Source organism: Rhinoraja longicauda, chromosome 8 (assembly GCF_053455715.1).
Source record: "Rhinoraja longicauda isolate Sanriku21f chromosome 8, sRhiLon1.1, whole genome shotgun sequence".
NCBI classification, from domain to species: domain Eukaryota; kingdom Metazoa; phylum Chordata; class Chondrichthyes; order Rajiformes; family Arhynchobatidae; genus Rhinoraja; species Rhinoraja longicauda.
Window position 1 is genome coordinate 776,073 of NC_135960.1, and position 22,686 is coordinate 798,758.

General features: G+C 50.0%; 2 protein-coding genes across 2 annotated transcripts in view; one reads left to right on the forward strand and one right to left on the reverse strand.

The window, feature by feature from the left end:
* LOC144595701 (C-X-C chemokine receptor type 2-like) overlaps window positions 1-22,686 on the forward strand; it is a 350,033-nt gene that overhangs the window by 212,669 nt on the left and 114,678 nt on the right. The window lies entirely within an intron of this gene.
* On the reverse strand, window positions 382-1,746 carry LOC144596156 (C-X-C chemokine receptor type 2-like). Its single transcript, XM_078404332.1, has one exon. It carries the CDS (start codon window positions 1,744-1,746, stop codon window positions 793-795), a length of 954 nt encoding a protein of 317 aa, XP_078260458.1. The 3' UTR covers window positions 382-792.

Sequence of the window (22,686 nt, forward strand, 5' to 3'; positions counted from 1 at the left end):
TGAGGGACTACGTGCCCTCCGCTCCCACCCTTTTTTATACAGATCAACTGGTAATCAAGTTCTTATTTTTTCTTTACTATATTTATTTCAATCGTTGTGTTTTTTCTGTGAATCCACACCGCTGCTTTGAAGAATGTCGCGCATGCGTGCTGGACGGGGTCTTCACGTAGTCCCTCATCGTAACTCCTCATAAAATACAGATCAAACTTCGAACTGGTAAGTTCTCATTTAATCTTACTATTATCCTTCCTCAAATTTGGAGACCAAAACTGCACACAGTACTCCAGGTGCGGTCTCACTAGGGCCCTGTACAACTGTAGAAGGACCTCTTTGCTCCTATACTCAACTCCTCTTGTTATGAAGGCCAACATTCCATTGGCTTTCTTCACTGCCTGCTGTACCTGCATGGTTCCTTTCAGTGACAGATGCACTAGGACACCCAGATCTCGTTGTACGTCCCCTCTTCCTAACTTGACACCATTCAGATAATAATCTGCCTTCATATTCTTACCACCAAAGTGGATAATCTCACTAATGAATGCTTATTTATTTTTGCAATCCACTTTGCTGCTGTAAGCCTGCAAATTTCTGAAGAAGGGTCTGGACCCGAAACATCACCCAATTCCTTCTCTCCACAGATGCTGCCTGACAGATGCTGGGTTACTCCACCATTTCTCGACTACCTTCGATTGACAGCAGCATCTGCAGTTGTTTTCCAGCTTATATCCTGGTGGTTGCAGTGTGGATGCCACTCTGTCCGCGGGCCGACTTCAAGTTGGTGTCGTCCTCCAGTCACTTAGAGGTGAAGAGTTTGGCCAGGTTCTTCCTGAACTTCACGCCCAGGAAGGCGTAGAGGACTGGGTTGACGCAGCTGTGAAGGAAGGCCAGGCACTGGGTGGCGAGGAGGGCCCTATCCAGGTGGTTCTGCATGGCGCAGGTGAACCTGATGCGCCCCAGTCTCAGGAGCATGTCCACTGTCATGGTCAGGTGGTAGGGCAGCCAGCAGGCCAGGAAGGCCAGCACCACCGCCACGATCACCTTCATGGCTTTCTGCTTCTGGAAGCCCTTGGTCTGGCACAGCCTCCACACGGTCACGGTGTAGCAGAAGCCCATGGTGGCCAGCGGCAACAGGAAGCCGATCACCAGGCGGCTAAATTTGGTGCTCACTTTCCACGGTTTGTCAAAATTGCCGTCGTGCTCCTCGTTGCAGACGGATCGGTTGGTCTCGTATTCGTAGAACTCCCCCTTGTACAGGACGGGCAGGGACAGGAGCAGGGCCGAGAGCCAGACGGCCGCGCACGCCAGCTTGACCATCCACGGCCTCCCGTGACCGTGCGAGCGGGTGGAGCAGACGATGGCCAGGTAACGGTCCACGCTGATGCAGGCCAGCAGTAGGATGCCGCTGTAAAAGTTCACCTCCTGCAACATAATGACCACCTTACACATGGCGTCACCAAACACCCAGCCCCACACCGCGTCCACCGCCCAGAAGGGCAGGGAGAGGGCGAAGAGAAGGTCGGCCGTGGCCAGGTGGAGCAGGAACACGTCCATGGGCGAGATGGTGCGGCGGTTGTGAAGGATGACGACCATCACCAACAGGTTGCCGATCACGGCCAGCAGACACACCAGGCCGCAGACTGCCGCCGTGAAGCGCTTCATGGCCACAAACTCCCCCGACTCGCACGGACTTGTGTCTGGGTTGTAAACGTATCCTGTGGTCACGTTATCGTTCACGTAGAAAGCCATCGTGATGTCCATGGAAGTTCTTTGAAATAAACAGTAGATGGGAAACACAGGATTAGCGGCAACTTGTGCAATTATTTCCAGAGCAACATACTTTAGATTTAGTGTACCACAAAATGCCGGAGTAACTCAGCGGGTCAGGCAGCATCTGTGGAGAACATGGATAGGTGACATTTCACAGAGTGCTGGAATAACTCAGCGGGTCAGGCAGCATCTGTGGAGAGAAGGAATGGGTGACGTTTCGGGTCAAGACTCTTCTTCAGACTGATGTCAGGGCAGGAAGTGGGACAAAGATAGAATGTAGTCGGAGACAGGAAGACTAGTGGGAGAACTGGGAAGAGGGAGGATAGAAGTCTTCCTGTCTCCGACTACCTTCTATCTTTGTCCCGCCCCTTCCCCTGACATCCGTCTGAAGAAGTGTCTCGACCCGAAATGTCACCCATTCCTTCTCTCCAGAGATGCTGCCTGCCCGCTGAGTTAATCCAGATGTTTGTGTCTACCTTCGGTTTGAATCACCACCTGCAACTTCTACCCTGCAATAAGGCTGGTGAACACTGCACAACACTGACCTCAGCAACTGTGATCTTTATGGACCTTGTCTTTGGCTGCACAATGCACTATTATGCTTACCTAGTATTATTAAGAACAAGATTGACTGTTAACTTGACAGGTGACAAATTTGGAACTTGTAGAAACCAATGATACAATTACTTACACATCAACAGTAACCACGAACAAGTCATTAAACTGTTCTTAAAGCTGCAACGTCAAGTCACAAGAAACTGCAGATGCTGGTATTCTGATAAAACACTAAGTGCTGGAGGAACTCCGTGAGTCAGGCAGCATCTGGAGAGGAAAGGAGGCTCCCAACCCGAAACGTCACCTATCCATGTTCTCCACAGATGCTGCCCGAACTGTTGAGTTACTCCAGAACTTTGTGTCTACTTTTTATACAAGCACCTTAATTCCTTGTATCTGCATCAGTGGTTGGGACGGACAGACAACGTTTTGGGTTGGGATCCTTCTTCAGATGTTAGTTTGTTAGCTTAGTTTATTGTAACGTGTACTGAGGTACAGTGAAAAGCTTTTATGCTGCGTGATATCCAGTCAGCGGAAAGACTGCACATGATTGCAATTGAGAGAATAATGCTTAGTCCTGTAAAGTCCAATTAATGATAGTCCGAGGGTCTCCAACGAGGTAGATGGGAGGTCAGGACCGCTCTCTAGTTGGTGAGAGGACGGTCCAGTTGCCTAATAACAGCCGGGAAGAAACTGCCCCTGAATCTGGAGGTGTGCGTTTTCACACTTCTGTAACCTTTGCCGGATGGGAGAGGGGAGAAGAGGGAGTGACCGGGGTGAGACTGGTCCTTGATTATGCTGCTGACCTTGCCGAGGCAGCGTGAGGTGTAGATGGAGGCGGTGGGATGGAGGTTGGTTGGTGTGATGGTCTGGGCTGGGTCCACAACTCTCTGCGGTTTCTCGTGGGTCTTGGATGGAGCTGTTCCCAAACCACGCTGCGATGCGTCCCGATGCCAGAGAGTTTAACGTAAACACCAGTGAATAAAAGACTTTACCTGCCGGTTGAAAGGACGCGGTCGACTCTACAAGACTCCACGCATCAGGAGGACAGAACCAACAGCGCTCAACGGGACCTGTTCACTGCCTTGTTGTGGAGAGAGGGGACAGGCGGAGAGTGAGTCTTAAGTGAAAGAAAGCAGAAGGGCTTTAGGATAATCATGACTCACATTTGCATCTTAATTCCTGTTGAGCTTTTGGCAAAGTGCCAAGTGTAGGGAGGGAGATGAACGTCGGGGGAGATGTGAGAGGGAAGTAGACAACAATCTGGGAGGGGGGGGGGCTCTTTCACCCCAGTGGTCAACGAGAGAAAAAGGGTCTCAAAGTGAAGGAGTATCGCAGCGAGCCCGGCAGCAGGTCAGAATCTCACGCAGGTCACGGGGAGAACGTGCAAACTCCGTACAGACAGCGCCCGTGGTCGGGATGGAACCCGGGTCTCTGGCGCTGTGAGGCAGCAGCTCTACCCGCTGCGCCACCGTGAGGAGCAATGAACATTGGTGAAACCCTCTCAACACTCAGGTCTGAGGGGTGTGGGGAGGTGGGGGAGGTGGGGAGGGGGAGGTGGGGAGGAGGGGGAGGTGGGGAGGATGGGGAGGTGGGGAGGTGGGGAGGATGGGGAGGTGGGGAGGAGGGGAGGAGGGGAGGTGGGGAGGAGGGGGAGGTGGGGAGGAGGGGGAGGTGGGGAGGAGGGGGAGGTGGGGAGGAGGGGGAGGTGGGGAGGATGGGGAGGTGGGGAGGAGGGGGAGGTGGGGAGGATGGGGAGGTGGGGAGGAGGGGGAGGTGTGGAGGTGGGGAGGAGGGGAGGTGGGGAGGAGGGGGAGGTGGGGAGGAGGGGGAGGTGTGGAGGTGGGGAGGAGGGGGAGGTGGGGAGGAGGGGGAGGTGGGGGAGGAGGGGAAGTGGGGAGGTGGGGAGGTGGGGAGGTGGGGAGGAGGGGGAGGTGTGGAGGTGGGGAGGAGAGGAGGTGGGGAGGAGGGGGAGGTGGGGAGGAGGGGGAGGTGGGGGTGGGGAGGAGGGGACAGGTTTCCAAGGTGACACCCCCACAGTTGAATATCCATGTTCAGGTGATAGAAGCAGAATTAGGCCATTCGGCCCATCGAGCCTACTCCACCATTCAATCATGGCTGATCTATCTCTCCTTCCTAACTCTATTCTCCTGCCTTCTCCCCATAACAATAGACAATAGACAATAGCTGCAGGAGTAGGCCATTCGGCCCTTCGTGCCAGCACCACCATTCAATGTGATCATGGCTGATCATTCTCAATCAGTACCCCGTTCCCGCCTTCTCCCCATAACCCCGGAGCTCGGAGAAGCGGTTGTTTAGAGGGGTGTCCCAGTGTCCCGGGAATATTTGGGTGGGGGTCCAGGGTATTTTAGAGGTGACTTTGGGGGGGATGGGGGGGAGGTATTTGGGGGGGGGGGGGGGTTGAGGAGGACCTCACTTGGCCCATGAGCTTGGAGAGGCGGTTGTTTTGTAACGCAAGTCATTGTTGACCACAAGCTATTTGTTAATCAGCTATTTCTTAATTTCCTTTTGTCATTCTCCTATCTGAACTTGAAACAATACCTGGCTTGCAACAACAGAAGTAGAAAACCATTCTGCGTTGGAAACATAGAAACATAGACAATAGCTGCAGGGGGAGGCCATTCGGCCCTTCGAGCCAGCGCCGCCATTCATTGTGATCATGGCTGATCATCCACAATCAGTAACCCGTGCCTGCCTTCTCCCCATTACCCTTGATTCCACTAGCCCCTAGAGCTCTATCTAACACTCTTTTAAATTCATCCAGTGAATCGGCCTCCACTGCCCTCTGTGGCAGAGAATCTCAAAATTCACAACTCTCTGGGTGAAAAAGATTCTTCTCACCTCAGTTTTAAATGGCCTCCCCTTTATTCTTAGACCGTGTGGTGTACCACGACACCCAGGTCTCGTTGCATCTCCCCTTCTCCTAATCGGCCACCATTCAGGTAATAGTCTGCTTTCCTGTTCTTGCCACCAAAGTGGATAACCTCACATTTATCCACATTATACTGCATCTGCCATGCATTTGCCCACTCACCTAACCTATCCAAGTCACCTTGCAGCCTCCTAGCATCCTCCTCACAGCTAACACTGCCCCCCAGCTTCGTGTCATCCGCAAACTTGGAGATGTTGCATTCAATTCCCTCGTCCAAATCATTAATATATATTGTAAATAGCTGGATAGTGCAGCTTAATGCGTGGCTCAGGAGTTGGAGCAGGGGGGAGGGATTTGTTTTTCTGGATAATTGGGCCTGTTTCTGGGAAAGGTGCGAACTGTATAGGCCGGATGGTCTCCACCTTAACCAGAGGGGGACCAATATCCTGGCGGGGAGGTTTGCTAGCACTGTTGGGGAGGGTTTAAACTAATTTGGCAGGGGGTTGGGATACAGCATGGAGCTAGTATAGGGGGTGAGGAGAAGGAAAATATAGAGGAAAAAACTGGTCAGATTGGGAGGCAGAACAAGAATGCCCCAGCACAATGGGGTAGGGCAAGTCTGAACGGCATTTATTTTAATGCAAGGAGTATTGGAAGCAAGGGGGATGAATTGAAGGTGTTACTGAACACATGGGAGTACGACATTGTTGCCATTACGGAAACATGGTTGAAGGAAGGGCAGGACTGGCAGCTCAATATTCCAGGATATAGAATCTTCAGGAGAGACAGAGAGCAGGGAAAAAGGGGAGGGGGTGTTGCAGTATTAATCAAAGAATCTATTTCTGCTGTAAGAAGGGATGACATATTAGCGGGTTCCTCAAATGAGGCTATTTGGGTGGAATTGAGAAATAGAAAAGGGGCATGCACCTTACTGGGTGTATACTACAGACCCCCAAACAGTCAGAGGGAAATAGAAGAACATATTTGTAGGCAAATCTCGGGGGTGTGTGAAAACAACAGGGTAGTAATAGTAGGGGATTTCAACTCCCCGAATATTGATTGGGATAGCCAAAGTGTCAAGGGCCCTGAGGGTGCAGAGTTCCTAAGGGTCATCCAGGAGGGCTTTTTGAGCCAATATGTTGAAAGTCCAACAAGGGAGGGGGCGGTATTGGACTTAATCTTGGGAAATGAGGTCGGACAGGTGGCTGAAGTGTCAGTAGCAGAGCACTTTGGTGACAGTGATCACAATTCAGTGATATTTAAGGTGGTAATGGAAAAGGATAAAGAGGGACCAGAGGGAAAATTTCTAAATTGGGGCAAGGCCGATTTTAATCTGATAAGGCAGAAGTTGGCCCTGGTGGACTGGGATCAGCTTCTCGTGGGGAGGACCGCATCAGAACAGTGGGAGTCATTCAAAGGAATAATTGAAAAAGTACAGAGGAAGCATGTTCCCCTAAAGTTTAAGGGTGGGACAAATGAGTCCAAAGAACCTTGGATGTCGAACGATATAGTAGGATTGATTCGGAAAAAAAGGGGGGCTTTTGGAAGGCATAAAGAACTTAAGGCACAGACATCATTAGAGGAATACAGAAGGTGTAGGGCGGTTCTTAAAAAAGAAATGAGGAGAGCAAAAAGGGGCCATGAGATAGCATTAGCGGGCAAAATAAAAGAAAATCCCAAAGTGTTCTATAAGTATATCAAGGGTAAGAGGATAACGAGGGAAAGAGTGGGGCCCATCAGGGACCATAGTGGAAAGCTGTGTGTGGAGCCAGAGGATGTAGGAGATGTTTTAAATGATTTATTTGCATCTGTTTTTACGAGGGAGGAGGGTGATGCGGACTTAGAAATGGAGCAGGAGGGTTGTGATGTTCTTGAGCATATTGCTATTGACAGGGAGTCAGTGCTGGAGGCTCTGGCAGGCTTAAAAGTGGATAAGTCTCCGGGCCCTGACGAGATGTATCCCAGGATGCTGAGAGAGGCAAGGGAGGAGATTGCGGGGGCTCTGGCACAAATTTTCAGAGCCTTTCTTGCAACAGGGGATGTACCGGAGGACTAGAGGATAGCTAATGTGGTGCCATTATTTAAAAAGGGCAGTAGGGATAAACCTGGGAACTACAGGCCGGTGAGTCTGACATCAGTGGTGGGGAAGCTGCTAGAAAAGATTCTGAGGGACAGAATCAGTCTTCACTTGGAGGATCGAGGGTTAATTAAGGATAGTCAACATGACTTAGACGAAGGGATTAAAAGTACCATTAGCAAATTTGCAGATGATACTAAGCTGGGGGGTAGTGTGAATTGTGAGGAAGATGCAATAAGGCTGCAGGGTGACTTGGACAGGTTGTGTGAGTGGGCGGATATATGGCAGATGCAGTTTAATGTAGATAAGTGTGAGGTTATTCACTTGAAGTAAGAATAGAAAGGCAGATTATTATCTGAATGGTGTCAAGTTAGGAGGAGGGGGAGTTCAACGAGATCTGGGTGTCCTAGTGCATCAGTCAATGAAAGGAAGCATGCAGGTTCAGCAGGCAGTGAAGAAAGCCAATGGAATGTTGGCCTTCATAACAAGAGGAGTTGAGTATAGGAGCAAAGAGGTCCTTCTACAGTTGTACAGGGCCCTGGTGAGACCGCACCAGGAGTACTGTGTGCAGTTTTGGTCTCCAAATTTGAGGAAGGATATTCTTGCTATGGAGGGCGTGCAGCGTAGGTTCACTAGGTTAATTCCCGGAATGGCGGGACTGTCGTATGTTGAAAGGCTGGAGCGATTGGGCTTGTATACACTGGAATTTAGAAGGATGAAGGGGGATCTTATTGAAACATATAAGATAATTAGAGGATTGGACACATTAGAGGCAGGAAACATGTTCCCAATGTTGGGGGAGTCCAGAACAAGAGGCCACAGTTTAAGAATAAGGGGTAGGCCATTTAGAACGGAGATGAGGAAGAACTTTTTCAGTCAGAGAGTGGTGAAGGTGTGGAATTCTTTGCCTCAGAAGGCAGTGGAGGCCATTTCGTTGGATGCTTTCAAGAGAGAGCTGGATAGAGCTCTTAAGGATAGCGGAGTGAGGGGGTATGGGGAGAAGGCAGGAACGGGGTACTGATTGAGAGTGATCAGCCTTGATCGCATTGAATGGCGGTGCTGGCTTGAAGGGCTGAATGGCCTACTCCTGCACCTATTGTCTATTGTCTATTGTCATGTCTGACTAACTTGATTGAATTTTTTGAAGGGGTGACCAAGGAGGTAGATGGGGGTAATGCAGTGGATGTGGTATACATGGATTTCAGTAAGGCTTTTGACAAGGTCCCACACAGGAGACTAGTCAAAAAGGTAAGAGCCCATGGGATCCAGGGCACCTTGGCAAAATGGATAAAAAAACTGGCTTAGTGACAGAAGGCAGAGGGTGATGGTAGAAGGGTGCTTCTGTGACTGGAGGCCGGTGTCCAGTGGGGTGCCGCAGGGATCGGTGTTGGGTCCCTTACTGTTTGTAATCTACATTAATGATCTGGATGTCAACGTACAGGGCATGATCAGCAAGTTTGCAGATGACACAAAGTTAGGGGGGGTGGTGAATAGCGAGGAAGGGATCTGCAAGCTGCAGGAAGATATAGATTAGATGGTCAGATGGGCGGAGCAGTGGCAGATGGAATTTAATCCTGAAAAGTGCGAGGTGATGCACTTTGGCAGAAATAACTTGGAGAGGGAGTACACCATGAATGGAAGGACCCTAGGGAAGACAGGGGTACAGAGGGACCTTGGAGTACAGGTACACAAGTCCTTGAAGGCAGCAGGACAGGTGGACAGGGTGGTCAAAAAGGCATATGGGTTACTGGCCTTCATTAGCCGGGGCATCGAATATAAAAGTAGGGGGGTAATGATGGAATTGTACAGAACACTGGTGAGGCCACAGCTGGAGTATTGTGTACAGTTCTGGTCACCACATTATAGAAAGGATGTGATAGCTTTGGAGAGGGTGCAGAGGAGATTCACCAGGATGCTGCCAGGGATGAAGGGCCTCGGCTATGAGGAGAGACTGAGCAGACTGGGGTTGTTTTCCCTGGAGCAGAGAAGGCTGAGAGGGGACATGATCGAGGTGTACAAGATCATGAGGGGCATAGATAAGGTAGATGGCGGGGAACTTCTTCCACTGGTGGAAGGTTTAAGAACGAGGGGACATAGATACAGGGTAAGGGGAGGGAGGTTTCGGGGGGATGTGAGAAAGAACTTTTTCACCCAGAGGGTGGTTGGAGTCTGGAACTCACTGCCTGGGGTGGTGGTGGAGGCGGGAACACTCACAACGTTTAAGAGGCATTTGGATGGGCACGTGAAATGCTACAACATTCAGGGCCACGGTACAAATGCGGGAAAATGGGATTAAAATTGGACTGTGTTTGGTAAAGGGCGGTGCGGACACGTTGGGCCGAAGGGCCTCTTTCTGTGCTGTAGGACTCTATGACTCTATGACTCTATGACCTTGTCGAAAGCCTTCTGGAAGTCCAGATATAACACATCCACTGGTTCTCCCTTATCCACTCTACTAGTTACATCCTCGAAAAATTTCTTCAGATCTGTTTAATTTAGTTTAGATCGTAGATATGCACGAAAATCTGGAGTAACTCAGCGGCTCAGACAGCACCTCTGGTGAAAACGCACAGGTGACGTTTCGGGTCGAGACTCTTTTTCAGTCTGATGAATCTTATAGAATTTTTCAAAGATGTAACTAGTAGAGTGGATAAGGGAGAACCAGTGGATGTGTTATATCTGGACTTCCAGAAGGCTTTCGACAAGGTCCCACATAAGAGATTAGTAGGCAAACGAAAAGCACACGGTATTGTGGGTTCAGTATTAATGTGGATAGAGAACTGGCTGGCAGACAGGAAGCAAAGAGTAGGAATAAACGGGTCCTTTTCAGAATGGCAGGCAGTGACTAGTGGGGTACCGCAAGGCTCAGTGCTGGGACCCCAGCTATTTACAATATATATTAATGATTTGGACGAGGGAATTGAATGCAACATCTCCAAGTTTGTGGATGACACGAAGCTGGGGGGCAGTGTTAGCTGTGAGGAGGATGCTAGAAGGCTGCAAGGTGACTTGGATAGGTTAGGTGAGTGGGCAAAGGCATGGCAGATGCAGTATAATGTGGATTAGTATGAGGTTATCCATTTTGGTGGCAAGAACAGGAAAGCAGACTATTACCTGAATGGTGGCCGATTAGGAGAAGGGGAGATGCAACGAGACCTGGGTGTCGTGGTACACCAGTCATTGAAAGTAGGCATGCAGGTGCAGCAGGCAGTGAAGAAAGCGAATGGTATTTTGGCATTCGTAGCGAGGGGATTTGAGTATAGGAGCAGGGAGGTTCTGCCGCAGTTGTACAGGAAGACATAAATAATGCAGTTGTACAGGAAGACATACATAATGTACACACTAAGTGCAATTTATAATTTTACTGAAGCTAATTCAACTACAAACCCGCACGTCTTTGGAAACCGGAGCACCCGGAGAAAACCCACGCAGGTCACGGGGAGAACGTGCAAACTCCGTACAGACAGCGCCCGTGGTCGGGATGGAACCCGGGTCTCTGGCGCCGTGAGGCAGCAGCTCTACCCGCTGCGCCACCGTGAGGGGCAATGAACATTGGTGAAACCCTCTCAACAGTCAGGTCTGAGGGGTGCAGGGAGGAGGGGGAGGTGGGGAGAACGGGACAGGTTTCCAAGGTGACACCCCCACAGTTGAATATCCTTGTTCAGGTGATAGAAGCAGAATTAGGCCATTCGGCCCATCGAGCCTACTCCGCCATTCAATCATGGCTGATCGATCTCTCCTTCCTAACCCCATTCTCCTGCCTTCTCCCCATAACAATAGACAATAGACAATAGCTGCAGGAGTAGGCCATTCGGCCCTTCGAGCCAGCACCACCATTCAATGTGATCATGGCTGATCATTCTCAATCAGTACCCCGTTCCTGCCTTCTCCCCATACCCCCGGAGCTCGGAGAAGCGTTTGTTTAGAGGGGTGTCCCAGTGTCCCGGGAATATTTGGGTGGGGGTCCCGGGTATTTTAGAAGTGACTTTGGGGGGATGGGGAGGTATTTGGGGGGGGGTAAGGAGGACCTCACTTGGCCCATGAGCTTGGAGAGGCGGTTGTTTTGTAACGCAAATCATTGTTGACCACAAGCTATTTGTTAATCAGCTATTTCTTAATTTCCTTTTGTCATTCTCCTATCTGAACTTGAAACAATACCTGGCTTGCAACAACAGAAGTAGAAAACCATTCTGCGTTGGAAACATAGAAACATAGACAATAGCTGCAGGGGAGGCCATTCGGCCCTTCGAGCCAGCACCGCCATTCATTGTGATCATGGCTGATCATCCACAATCAGTAACCCGTGCCTGCCTTCTCCCCATTACCCTTGATTCCACTAGCCCCTAGAGCTCTATCTAACTCTCTTTTAAATTCATCCAGTGAATCTGCCTCCACTGCCCTCTGTGGCAGAGAATTCCACAAATTCACAACTCTCTGGGTGAAAAAGTTCCTTCTCACCTCAGTTTTAAATGGCCTTCCCTTTATTCTTAGACTGTGTGGCCCCTGGTTCTGGACACCCCGAACTTTGGGAAAATGTTTCCTGCATCTAGCTTGTCCAGTCCTTTTATAATTTTATATGTTTCTATAAGATCCCCTCTCGTCCTTCTAAACTCCAGTGAATACAAGCCCAGTCTTTCCAATCTTTCCTCATATGACAGTCATAGAAACATAGAAAATAGGTGCAGCAGAAGGCCATTCGGCCCTTCGAGCCTGCACCGCCATTTAATATGATCATGGATGATCATCCAACTCAGTATCCCGTACCTGCCTTCTCTCCATACCCCCTGATCCCTTTTGCCACAAGGGCCACATCTAACTCCCTCTTAAATATTGCCAATGAACTGACCTCAACTACCTTCTGTGGCAGAGAATTCCACAGATTCACCACTCTCTGTGTGAAAAAAAACTTTCATCTCGGTCCTAAAAGACTTCCCCCTTATCCTTAAACTGTGACCCCTTGTTCTGGACTTCCCCAACATCGGGAACAATCTTCCTGCATCTAGCCTGTCCAACCCCTTAAGAATTTTGTAAGTTTCTATAAGATCCCCCCTCAATCTTCTAAATTCCAGCGAGTACAAGCCGAGTCTATCTAGTCTTTCTTCATATGACAGTCCTGCCATCCCAGGAATCAATCTGGTGAACCTTCTCTGTACTCCCTCTATGGCAAGAATGTCTTTCCTCAGATTAGGAGACCAAAACTGTACGCAATACTCCAGGTGTGGTCTCACCAATGCCCTGTACAACTGCAGCAGAACCTCCCTGCTCCTATACTCAAATCCCCTCGCTATGAATGCCAACATACCATTCGCTTTCTTCACTGCCTGCTGCACCTGCATGCCTAGTTTCAATGACTGGTGTACCACGACACCCAGGTCTCGTTGCATCTCCCCTTCTCCTAATCGGCCACCATTCAGGTAATAGTCTGCTTTCCTGTTCTTGCCACCAAAGTGGATAACCTCAACGGGACCTGTTCACCGCCTTGTTGTGGAGAGAGGGGACAGGCGGAGAGTGAGTCTTAAGTGAAAGAAAGCAGAAGGGCTTTAGGATAATCATGACTCACATTTGCATCTTAATTCCTGTTGAGGTTTTGGCAAAGTGCCAAGTGTAGGGAGGGAGATGAACGTCGGGGGAGATGTGAGAGGGAGGTAGAATCTCATTGTCCTGTTGCCGCTCAACGTTGGCATCAAACACTCTTTGGGCGGCACGGTGGCGCAGCGGGTAGAGCTGCTGCCTCACAGCGCCGGAGACCCGGGTTCCATCCCGACCACGGACGCTGTCTGTACGGAGTTTGTACGTTTTCCTCGTGACCCGATTGGGGTTTCTCCGGGCGCTCCGGTTTCCTTCCACACTCCAAAGATGTGTGGGTTTGTAGGTTAATCGGTGACTTGGTGCATGTGTGAATTGTCACTAGTGTGTGTGTGGGACAGCGTTAGTGTGCGGGCATCGCGGGCTCGGTGGGCTGAAGGGCCTGTTACTACACTCTGTCTCCAAACTAAAGCTAAACTCTTGACTCTTGAAGGTCGGGCGAGATGGTCAGATGGGATTGGAGATGACCACAACTCTCTGAGTGTGAAATGTTTCTCAACTTTCTACTCCACAGATTCACAGGAAGAGGGCTCACAAGTTCACAAGTGATAGGAGTAGATTTAGGCCATTCGGCCCATCAAGTCTACTCCGCCATTCGATCACGGCTGATCTATCTCTCCCTCCTAACCCCAATTCTCCTGCCTTCTCCCCATAACCCCTGACACCCGCACTGATCAACAATCTATCTATCTCTGCCTTAAAAATACCCACTGACTTGTGGCCTCCACAGCCGTTTGTGGCAAAGAATCCCACAGATTCACCACCCTCTGACTAAAGAAATTCCCCCTCATCTCCTTCCTAAAGGAACGTCCTTTAATTCTGAGGCTGTGCCCTCTGGTCCTAGACTCTCCCACTAGTGGAAACATCCTCTCCACATCCACTCTATCCAGGCCGCTCACTATTCTGTACGTTTCAATGTGGGTGATGGGTGGGGGCCAGGAACGCGCTGCTAGGGGTGGTGGTGGAGCCGGATACTGTCAAAGTATTTAAGAGTTTGTTAGGGACACGCAGGGAATGGTGGGATTATGGATCACGTGCAGGGATAGGAGATTAGTTTAACTTGGCATCCTGTTCAGCACGGACATTGTGGGCCGAAGGGCCTGTCTCTGTGCTGGACTGTTCTACCTTCTAGTTTCAATGCGCTATGTTCCATGTTCTGTTATCATGTCTATGTTCCAGGTTCTGGGTTCTGTGCTCTCTGTCATCTGTGGTACATTCTTTATTCTCCGGTCTATGATCTGTGTTCCCAAAAGTTCATTGGTGATAGAAGCAGAATTAGGCCATTCGGCCCATCGAGTCTACTCCACCATTCAAGAGAGAGCTGGATAGAGCTCTTAAGGATAGCGGAGTCAGGGGGTATGGGGAGAAGGCAGGAACGGGGTACTGATTGAGAATGATCAGCCATGATCACATTGAATGCTGGCTCGAAGGGCCGAATGGCCTCCTCCTGCACGTATTGTCTATTGTCCATTCCATCACGGCTGATCTATCTCTCCCTCCAAACCCCATTCTCCTGCCTTCTCCCCATAACCCCTGACACCCGCACTGATCAAGAATCTATCTATCTCTGCCTTAAAAATACCCACTGACTTGTGGCCTCCACAGCCGTCTGTGGCAAAGAATCCCACAGATTCGCCACCCTCTGACTGAAGAAATTCCTCCACATCTCCTTCCTAAAGGAACGCCGTTCTATATTTTATGGTGCACAAATATTCTATTGCTTTAATCTTCTATTCTATGAAGGTCAAGAGAGATTTGCAGGAGACCTGGTTGGAAGTGTAGGTGCAAAGTGAGTTTATTAAGTTGCCGATGAACCTGGAGAAACAACAAGAAGCACATCGCGGTGATCTGACGTACATACAACAGGACAATGTTCTACCCCTGACCGTGGAGTACAACAACCAATGTCCAGCAGAAGAACAGGAGACGGGACGGCACGGTGGCGCAGCGGGTAGAGCTGCTGCCTCACGGCGCCAGAGACCCGGGTTCCATCCTGACAACGGGAGCTGTCTGTACGGAGTTTGCACGTTCTCCCCGTGACCTGCGTGGGTTTTCTCCGGGCGCTCCGGTTTCCTCCCACACTCCAAAGGCGTGCAGGTTTGTAGGTTAATTGGCTGGCTGATCCATTCGCAACCACCATTGAAACGTTGTTGGTGGAAACCTTTTCAGATCAATGCTCTACTTGGGCAAGATCTTCTCAGCACTTCTCCAGAATGACCAAGAACCCGCCAGCATTCCTGGTTGAGTAGGCAACAGTTCGTAAGACGTACAAGCTTATAGAGACATATAACATTATGAAAGAACTGGACAAGCTACATGCAGGAAACATGTTCCCAATGTTGGGGGAGTCCAGAAACAGGGGCCACACAGTCTAAGAATAAAGGGGAGGCCATTTAAAACTGAGGTGAGAAAAAACTTCTTCACCCAGAGAGTTGTGAATTTGTGGAATTCTCTGCCACAGAGGGCAGTGGAGGCCAATTCACTGGATGCTTTCAACAGAGAGCTAGATAGAGCTCTTAAGGATAGCGGAGTCAGGAGGTATGGGGAGAAGGCAGGAACGGGGCACTGATTGTGGATGATCAGCCATGATCACAGTGAATGGCGGTGCTGACTCGAAGGGCCAAATGGCCTCCTCCTGCACCTATTGTCTGTTGTCGATTGTCTATTATGGGGAGAGTCACCAAATCCTGGGGTAACTCAGCGGGTCAGTGGGTCTCTGTGGAGAACATGGATAGGTGACGTTTCACAAAGTGCTGGAGTAACTCAGCGGGTCAGGCAGCATCTGTGGAGAACATGGATAGGTGACGCTTTGGGTTGAGACCCTTCTTCAGATTGAGAGTCAGGGTAGAGAGAGACACAGAGATTTGGAAGGGTAAGGTGTGAAAACGAGAGATCAAAGGGGACAAAGCTCGAGGAAAATGTAGATTAGATGATTGTTAACATAGAAACATAGAAACTAGGTGCAGCAGTAGGCCATTCGGCCCTTCGAGCCTGCACTACCATTCAATATGATCATGGCTGATGATCCAACTCAGTATCCCGTACCTGCCTTCTCTCCATACCCCCTGATCCCTTTAGCCACAAGGGCCACATCTAACTCCCTCTTAAATATAGCCAATGAACTGGCCTCAACTACCTTCTGTGGCAGAGAATTCCACAGATTCACCACTCTCTGTGTGAAAAAAAACATTCTCATCTCGGTCCTAAAAGACTTCCCCCTTATCCTTAAACTGTGACCGCTTGTTCTGGACTTACCCAACATCGGGAACAATCTTCCTGCATCTAGCCTGTCCAACCCCTTAAGAATGTAACCAGGGCAAGGTACCAAGGAGGCAGAGAAAGATAACATTTAATCAGGACAGCCCAACTGGTCGTGGATTGTGGATGATCAGCCATGATCACAATGAATGGCGGTGCTGGCTCGAAGGGCCGAATGGCCTCCTCCTGCACTTATTTTCTATGTTTCTATGTTTCTATAACCCGCTGAGTTACTCCAGCACTCTGTGAAACGTCACCTATCCATGTTCTCCACAGATGCTGCCTGACCCGCTGAGTTACTCCAGCACTTTGTGTCCACCATCGATTTAAACCAGCATCTGCAGTTCCTTTCTACACATATATTTACGAATTGCTGGGTTGGTACAAATTTCGGCACAATCCCCTGACGGGTTGTCCATTAGTTGCTGCCCAGTCATCAACTTCCGTCAGAACAACATTGCAATAATCAGCAGAATCGCCCTGGTGCTGGGAAATAACAGGCAGTTGCAATAATATAAAGCAGAGAGCAAGTTGGGAATGCAGCCAACATAATCAACTGGCTCGACCCACTCTGGTCACTGAGTCACGTACCCTGGAAACAGGCCCTTCCCCACCACTGTCTTCTACCCCGAGCAGGGGAATCTGAAGAAGGGTCTCGACCTGAAACGTCACCCATTCCTTCTCTCCTGAGATGCTGCCTGACCCGCTGAGTTACTCCAGCACTCTGTGAAACGTCACCTATCCATGTTCTCCAGAGATGCTGCCTGACCCGCTGAGTTACTCCAGCACTCTGTGAAACGTCACCTATCCATGTTCTCCACAGATGCTGCCTGACCCACTGAGTTACTCCAGCACTCTGTGAAACGTCACCTATCCATGTTCTCCACAGATGCTGCCTGACCCGCTGAGTTACTCCAGCACTCTGTGAAACGTCACCTATCCATGTTCTCCACAGATGCTGCCTGACCCGCTGAGTTACTCCAGCACTCTGTGAAACGTCACCTATCCATGTTCTCCACAGATGCTGCCTGACCCGTTGAGTTACTCCATCACTCTGTGAATAAATACCAGCATCTGCAATTATTTTCCTACATTCACCAATGAGTCGTTGGTGAGGCCACGTTTAGAATATTGTGTTCAGTTCTGGGCACCGTGTTATAGGAAAGATGTTGTCAAGCTGGAAAGGGTTCAGAGAAGATTTACGAGGATGTTGCCAGGACTAGAGGGTGTGAGCTACAGGAAGAGGTTGAGCAGGCTGGGTCTCTATTCCATGGAGCGCAGGAGGATGAGGGGAGATCTTATAGAGGTGTATAAAATCATGAGAGGAATAGATCGGGTAGACGCACAGAGTCTCTTGCCCAGAGTAGGGGAATCGAGGACCAGAGGACATAGGTTCAAGGTGAAGGGGAAAAGATTTAATAGGAATCTGAGGGGTAACTTTTTCACACAGAGGGTGGTGGGTGTATGGAACGAGCTGCCGGAGGAGGTAGTTGAGGCTGGGACTATCCCAATGTTTAAGAAACAATTAGACAGGTACATGGATAGGACAGGTTTGGAGGGATATGGGCCAAACGTGGGCAGTTGGGACTAGTGTAGATGGGAAATGTTGATTGGTGTGGGCAAGTTGGGCCGAAGGTCCTGTTTCCACACTGTATCACTCTCTGACTAGATGACTGAAGATAACAACACCTCATATTTCGATTGGGCAGCTGACACCCCAGTGGTATCAATATTGACCTCTCTAACGTCAAGTAACCCGTGCATTCCCTCTCACAGAAACATAGACAATAGGTGCAGGAGGAGGCCATTCAGCCCTTCGAGCCAGCACCGCCATTCAATATGATCATGGCTGATCATCCACAATCAGTACCCCGTTCTTGCCTTCTCCCCATACCCCTTGATTCCGTTAGCCCGAAGAGCTAAATCTAACTCTCTCTTGAAAACATCCAGTGAATCGGCCTCCACTGCCTTCTGTGGCAGAGAATTCCACGGATTCACAACTCTCTGGGTGAAAAGGTTTTTCCTCATCTCAGTCCGAAATGGCCTACCCCATTATTCTTAAACTGTGCCCCCTGGTTCTGGACTCCCCCAACATCGGGAACATTTTTCCTGCATCTAGCCTGTCCAATCCTTTATGAATTTGATATGTTTCTATAAGATCCCCTCTCATCCTTCTAAATTCCAGTGTATACAAGCCCAGTCGCTCCAGTCTTTCATCATATGACAGTCCCGCCATTCCGGGAATTAACCTAGTAAACCTACGCTGCACGCCCTCAATAGCAAGAATATCCTTCCTCAAATTTGGAGACCAAAACTGCACACAGTACTCCAGGTGCAGTCTCACTAGGGCCCTGTACAACTGCAGAAGGACCTCTTTGCTCCTATACTCAACTCCTCTTGTTATGAAGGCCAACATTCCATTGGCTTTCTTCACTGCCTGCTGTACCTGCATGCTTCCTTTCAGTGACTGATGCACTAGGACACCCAGATCTCGTTGTACGTCCTCTTTTCCTAACTTGACACCGTTCAGATAATAATCTGCCTTCCTATTCTTACTACCAAAGTGGATAACCTCACACTTATCCACATTAAACTGCATCTGCCATGCATCCGCCCACTCACACAACCTGTCCAAGTCACCCTGCAAACTCATAGCACCTTCCTCACAGTTCACACTACCACCCAGCTTTGTATCATCTGCAAATTTGCTAATGGTACTTTTAATCCCTTCATCCAAGTCATTAATGTATATTGTAAATAGCTGCGGTCCCAGCACCGAGCCTTGCGGTACCCCACTAGTCACTGCCTGCCATTCTGAAAGGGACCCATTTAACCCCACTCTTTGCTTTCTGTCTGTCAACCAATTTTCTATCCATGTCAGTACCCTACCCCCAATACCATGTGCTCTAATTTTGCCCACCAATCTCCTATGTGGGACCTTGTCGAAGGCTTTCTGAAAGTCAAGGTACACCACATCCACTGGCTCTCAGCTGTCAATTTTCCTAGCTGCATCCTGGGGGTGGGGGGGGGGGGGGTGGGGGGGGGGAGGAGGGGGGAGAGGAAGGGGAGATGGGGGGGGTGGGGGAAGGGGGAAGGGGAGGGGGGGAGGAGAGGGTGCTGCACCAATGCAGGAGAGGTTTGAGCCCAACGGGTCCAGGGTATAGTCTCCCTCTAAAACCCCTCATATCTCTCCAAATGTCTTTCAAAAGTCATATTTGTATCGTCATCTACAGCTCGTTCCAGATACAGACCACCCTCTGAGTGGAAACGTTGCCCCTGATGTTCCTCTTAACTCTCTCCCCTCTCTCATTAACCCCGTGCCCTCTAGTTTAGAATCCTCTACCCTGGGGAAACGACCACGACCATTTATCTGTGCCCCTCATGATCTTGTACACCTCAGTAAGGTCACCCCTCAGCCCTGACACTCCAAAGGAACAAAGTCCCACACAATCGTTCTCTGACGATCTGTGACTAGGCTGAGAACTATATTCTGCACTCTGTATCTTCGTTTTTGCTCTGCCTTGTTTAATTCAGATTAGTTTATTGCCGCGTTTACAGTTTAAGAATAAGGGGTCGGCCATTTAGAACGGAGATGAGGATGAACTTTTTCACCCAGAGAGTTGTGAATCTGTGGGATTCTCTGCCACAGAAGGCAGTGGAGGCCAATTCCCTAGATGATTTCAAGAGAGTGTTAGATAGAGCTCTTAATGATCGCGGAGTCAAGGGATATGGGGAGAGGGCAGGAACGGGGTACTGATTGTGGATGATCACCCATGATCACATTGAATGGAGTTGCTGGCTCGAAGGGCTGAATGGCCTCCTCCTGCTCCTATTGTCTATTGTCAGTTGTACAGTGAAAACCTTTGGTCACGCGCTAACCAGTCAGCAGAAAGACTGTACATGATTATGAACTATTGTACTTGAATTTGAATTAATTGTATTTGTATTGTACAGTATTATATAATATCACAGTATTATCTGATCTGTGGCATGCAAAACGAGGCTTTGCAAAGAACAGCAGATGCTGACGTACATCAAAGACAAACACAGAGTGCTGGAGTAACTCAGCGGGTCAGGCAGCATCTGTGGAGAACATGGATAGGTGACGTTTCACAGAGTGCTGGAGTAACTCAGCGGGTCAGGCAGCATCTGTGGAGAACATGGATAGGTGACGTTTCACAGAGTGCTGGAGTAACTCAGTGGGTGAGGCAGCATCTCACAAATCTCCAATAATACTTTGATGACAACTTCTACAGATGCGCCGTAGAAAGCATTTTATCGGGACGCATCTCGGCACGGTTTGGGAACAGCTCCATCCAAGACCAGCAAGAAACCGTCGAGAGCTGTGGACGCAGCCCAGACCATCACACCAACCAACCTCCCTCCCACCGACTCCATCTACACCTCACGCTGTCTCGGCAAGGCCAGCAGCATAATCAAGGACCAGTCTCACCCCGGTCACTCCCTCTTCTCCCCTCTCCCATCGGGCAAGAGGTACAGAAGTGTGAAAATGCACACCTCCAGATTCAGGGGCAGTTTCTTCCCGGCTGTTATCAGGCAACTGAACCGTCCTCTCACCAACTAGAGAGCGGTCCTGACCTCCCATCTACCTCATTGGAGACCCTCGGACTATCCTTGATCGGACTTTGCTGGCTTTACCTTGCACTAAACGTTATTCCCTTATCCTGTATCTGTAGACTGTGGACGGATCGATTGTAATCATGTATAAACCAGATGCTGGTTATACACCGAAGATAGACACAAGTCTGAAGAAGTGTCTCGACACAAAACGTCACCAGTTCCTTCTCCCGCCGAGTTACTCCAGCACTCTGTGAAACGTCACCTATCCATGTTCTCCACAGATGCTGCCTGACCCGCTGTGTTACTCCACCACTCTGTGTCCGCCCATTGTGAGGATCTGTATCTCTAAACTAATCTCAACATCCCATTTGCGAATCTTTTTTGTTGTTGCAGGGAATGTCTACCCAGAGGCCCAGCACAGCCGTGTTAAACGGAGATGACTACCTTCCCTTCCCGTTTATTCCGGGGCCTTCTCCGTGTGAGCCGGGGGAGTTTGTGGCCATGAAGCGCGTCACGGCGGCGGTCATTTTTGTGTCTTTTTGCGTATTCACCAGTATCTGCTGACGTTTCGGGTCGAGACCCTTCTTCAGACTGAAGGAAATTTGGTTTGTCTCCAACAAATTACCAACATATACGGGATGATTTGACTGTGGAACACGCAAATATAGTTTGTGACTGAAACTTTGTACACCTTACAATAATAAATTAATATCTACCCCAACCAATAACCTGGGGGGGGGGGAGGGGGAGAGAGAGAGAGAGGGGGAGAGAGAGAGAGAGGGGGGGGAGGGAGAGAGAGAGAGAGAGAGAGAGAGAGAGAGAGAGAGAGAGAGAGAGAGAGAGAGAGAGAGAGAGGAAAAGAGAGGAAAAGAGAGGAAAAGAGAGAGAGAGACAGACAAAGAGACCCCTGTGAAAACAGGCCCTTCAGTCCAACCTGTCCACACCGACCAACATGCCCCATCTACACTAGTCCCACCTGCCCACACCGACCAACATGCCCCATCTACACTAGTCCCACCTGCCCACACGACCAACATGCCCCATCTACACTAGTCCCACCTGCCCACACCGACCAACATGCCCCATCTACACTAGTCCCACCTGCCCACACCGACCAACATGCCCCATCTACACTAGTCCCACCTGCCCACACCGACCAACATGCCCCATCTAGACTAGTCCCACCTGCCCACACCGACCAACATGCCCCATCTAGACTAGTCCCACCTGCCCACACCGACCAACATGCCCCATCTACACTAGTCCCACCTGCCCACACCGACCAACATGCCCCATCTAGACTAGTCCCACCTGCCCACACCGACCAACATGCCCCATCTACACTAGTCCCACCTGCCCACACCGACCAACATGCCCCATCTACACTAGTCCCACCTGCCCACACGACCAACATGCCCCATCTACACTAGTCCCACCTGCCCACACCGACCAACATGCCCCATCTACACTAGTCCCACCTGCCCACACCGACCAACATGCCCCATCTACACTAGTCCCACCTGCCCACACCGACCAACATGCCCCATCTACACTAGTCCCACCTGCCCACACGACCAACATGCCCCATCTACACTAGTCCCACCTGCCCACACCGACCAACATGCCCCATCTAGACTAGTCCCACCTGCCCATACCGACCAACATGCCCCATCTACACTAGTCCCACTTGCCCACACCGACCAACATGCCCCATCTACACTAGTCCCACCTGCCCACACGACCAACATGCCCCATCTACACTTGTCCCACCTGCCCACACCGACCAACATGCCCCATCTACACTAGTCCCACCTGCCTGCGTTTGGCCCTTATCCCTACAAACCTGTCCTATCCATGTACCTGTCTAACTGTTTCTTAAACGTTGGGATAGTCCCAGCCTCAACTACCTCCTCCGGCAGCTCGTTCCATACACCCACCACCCTCTGTGTGAAAAAGTTACCCCTCAGAT

What these genes read in the sequence shown, in the direction of transcription:
- LOC144596156 (XM_078404332.1), bottom strand. Translation starts at nt 1,746, where the DNA reads ATGGCTTTCTACGTGAACGATAACGTGACCACAGGATACGTTTACAAC.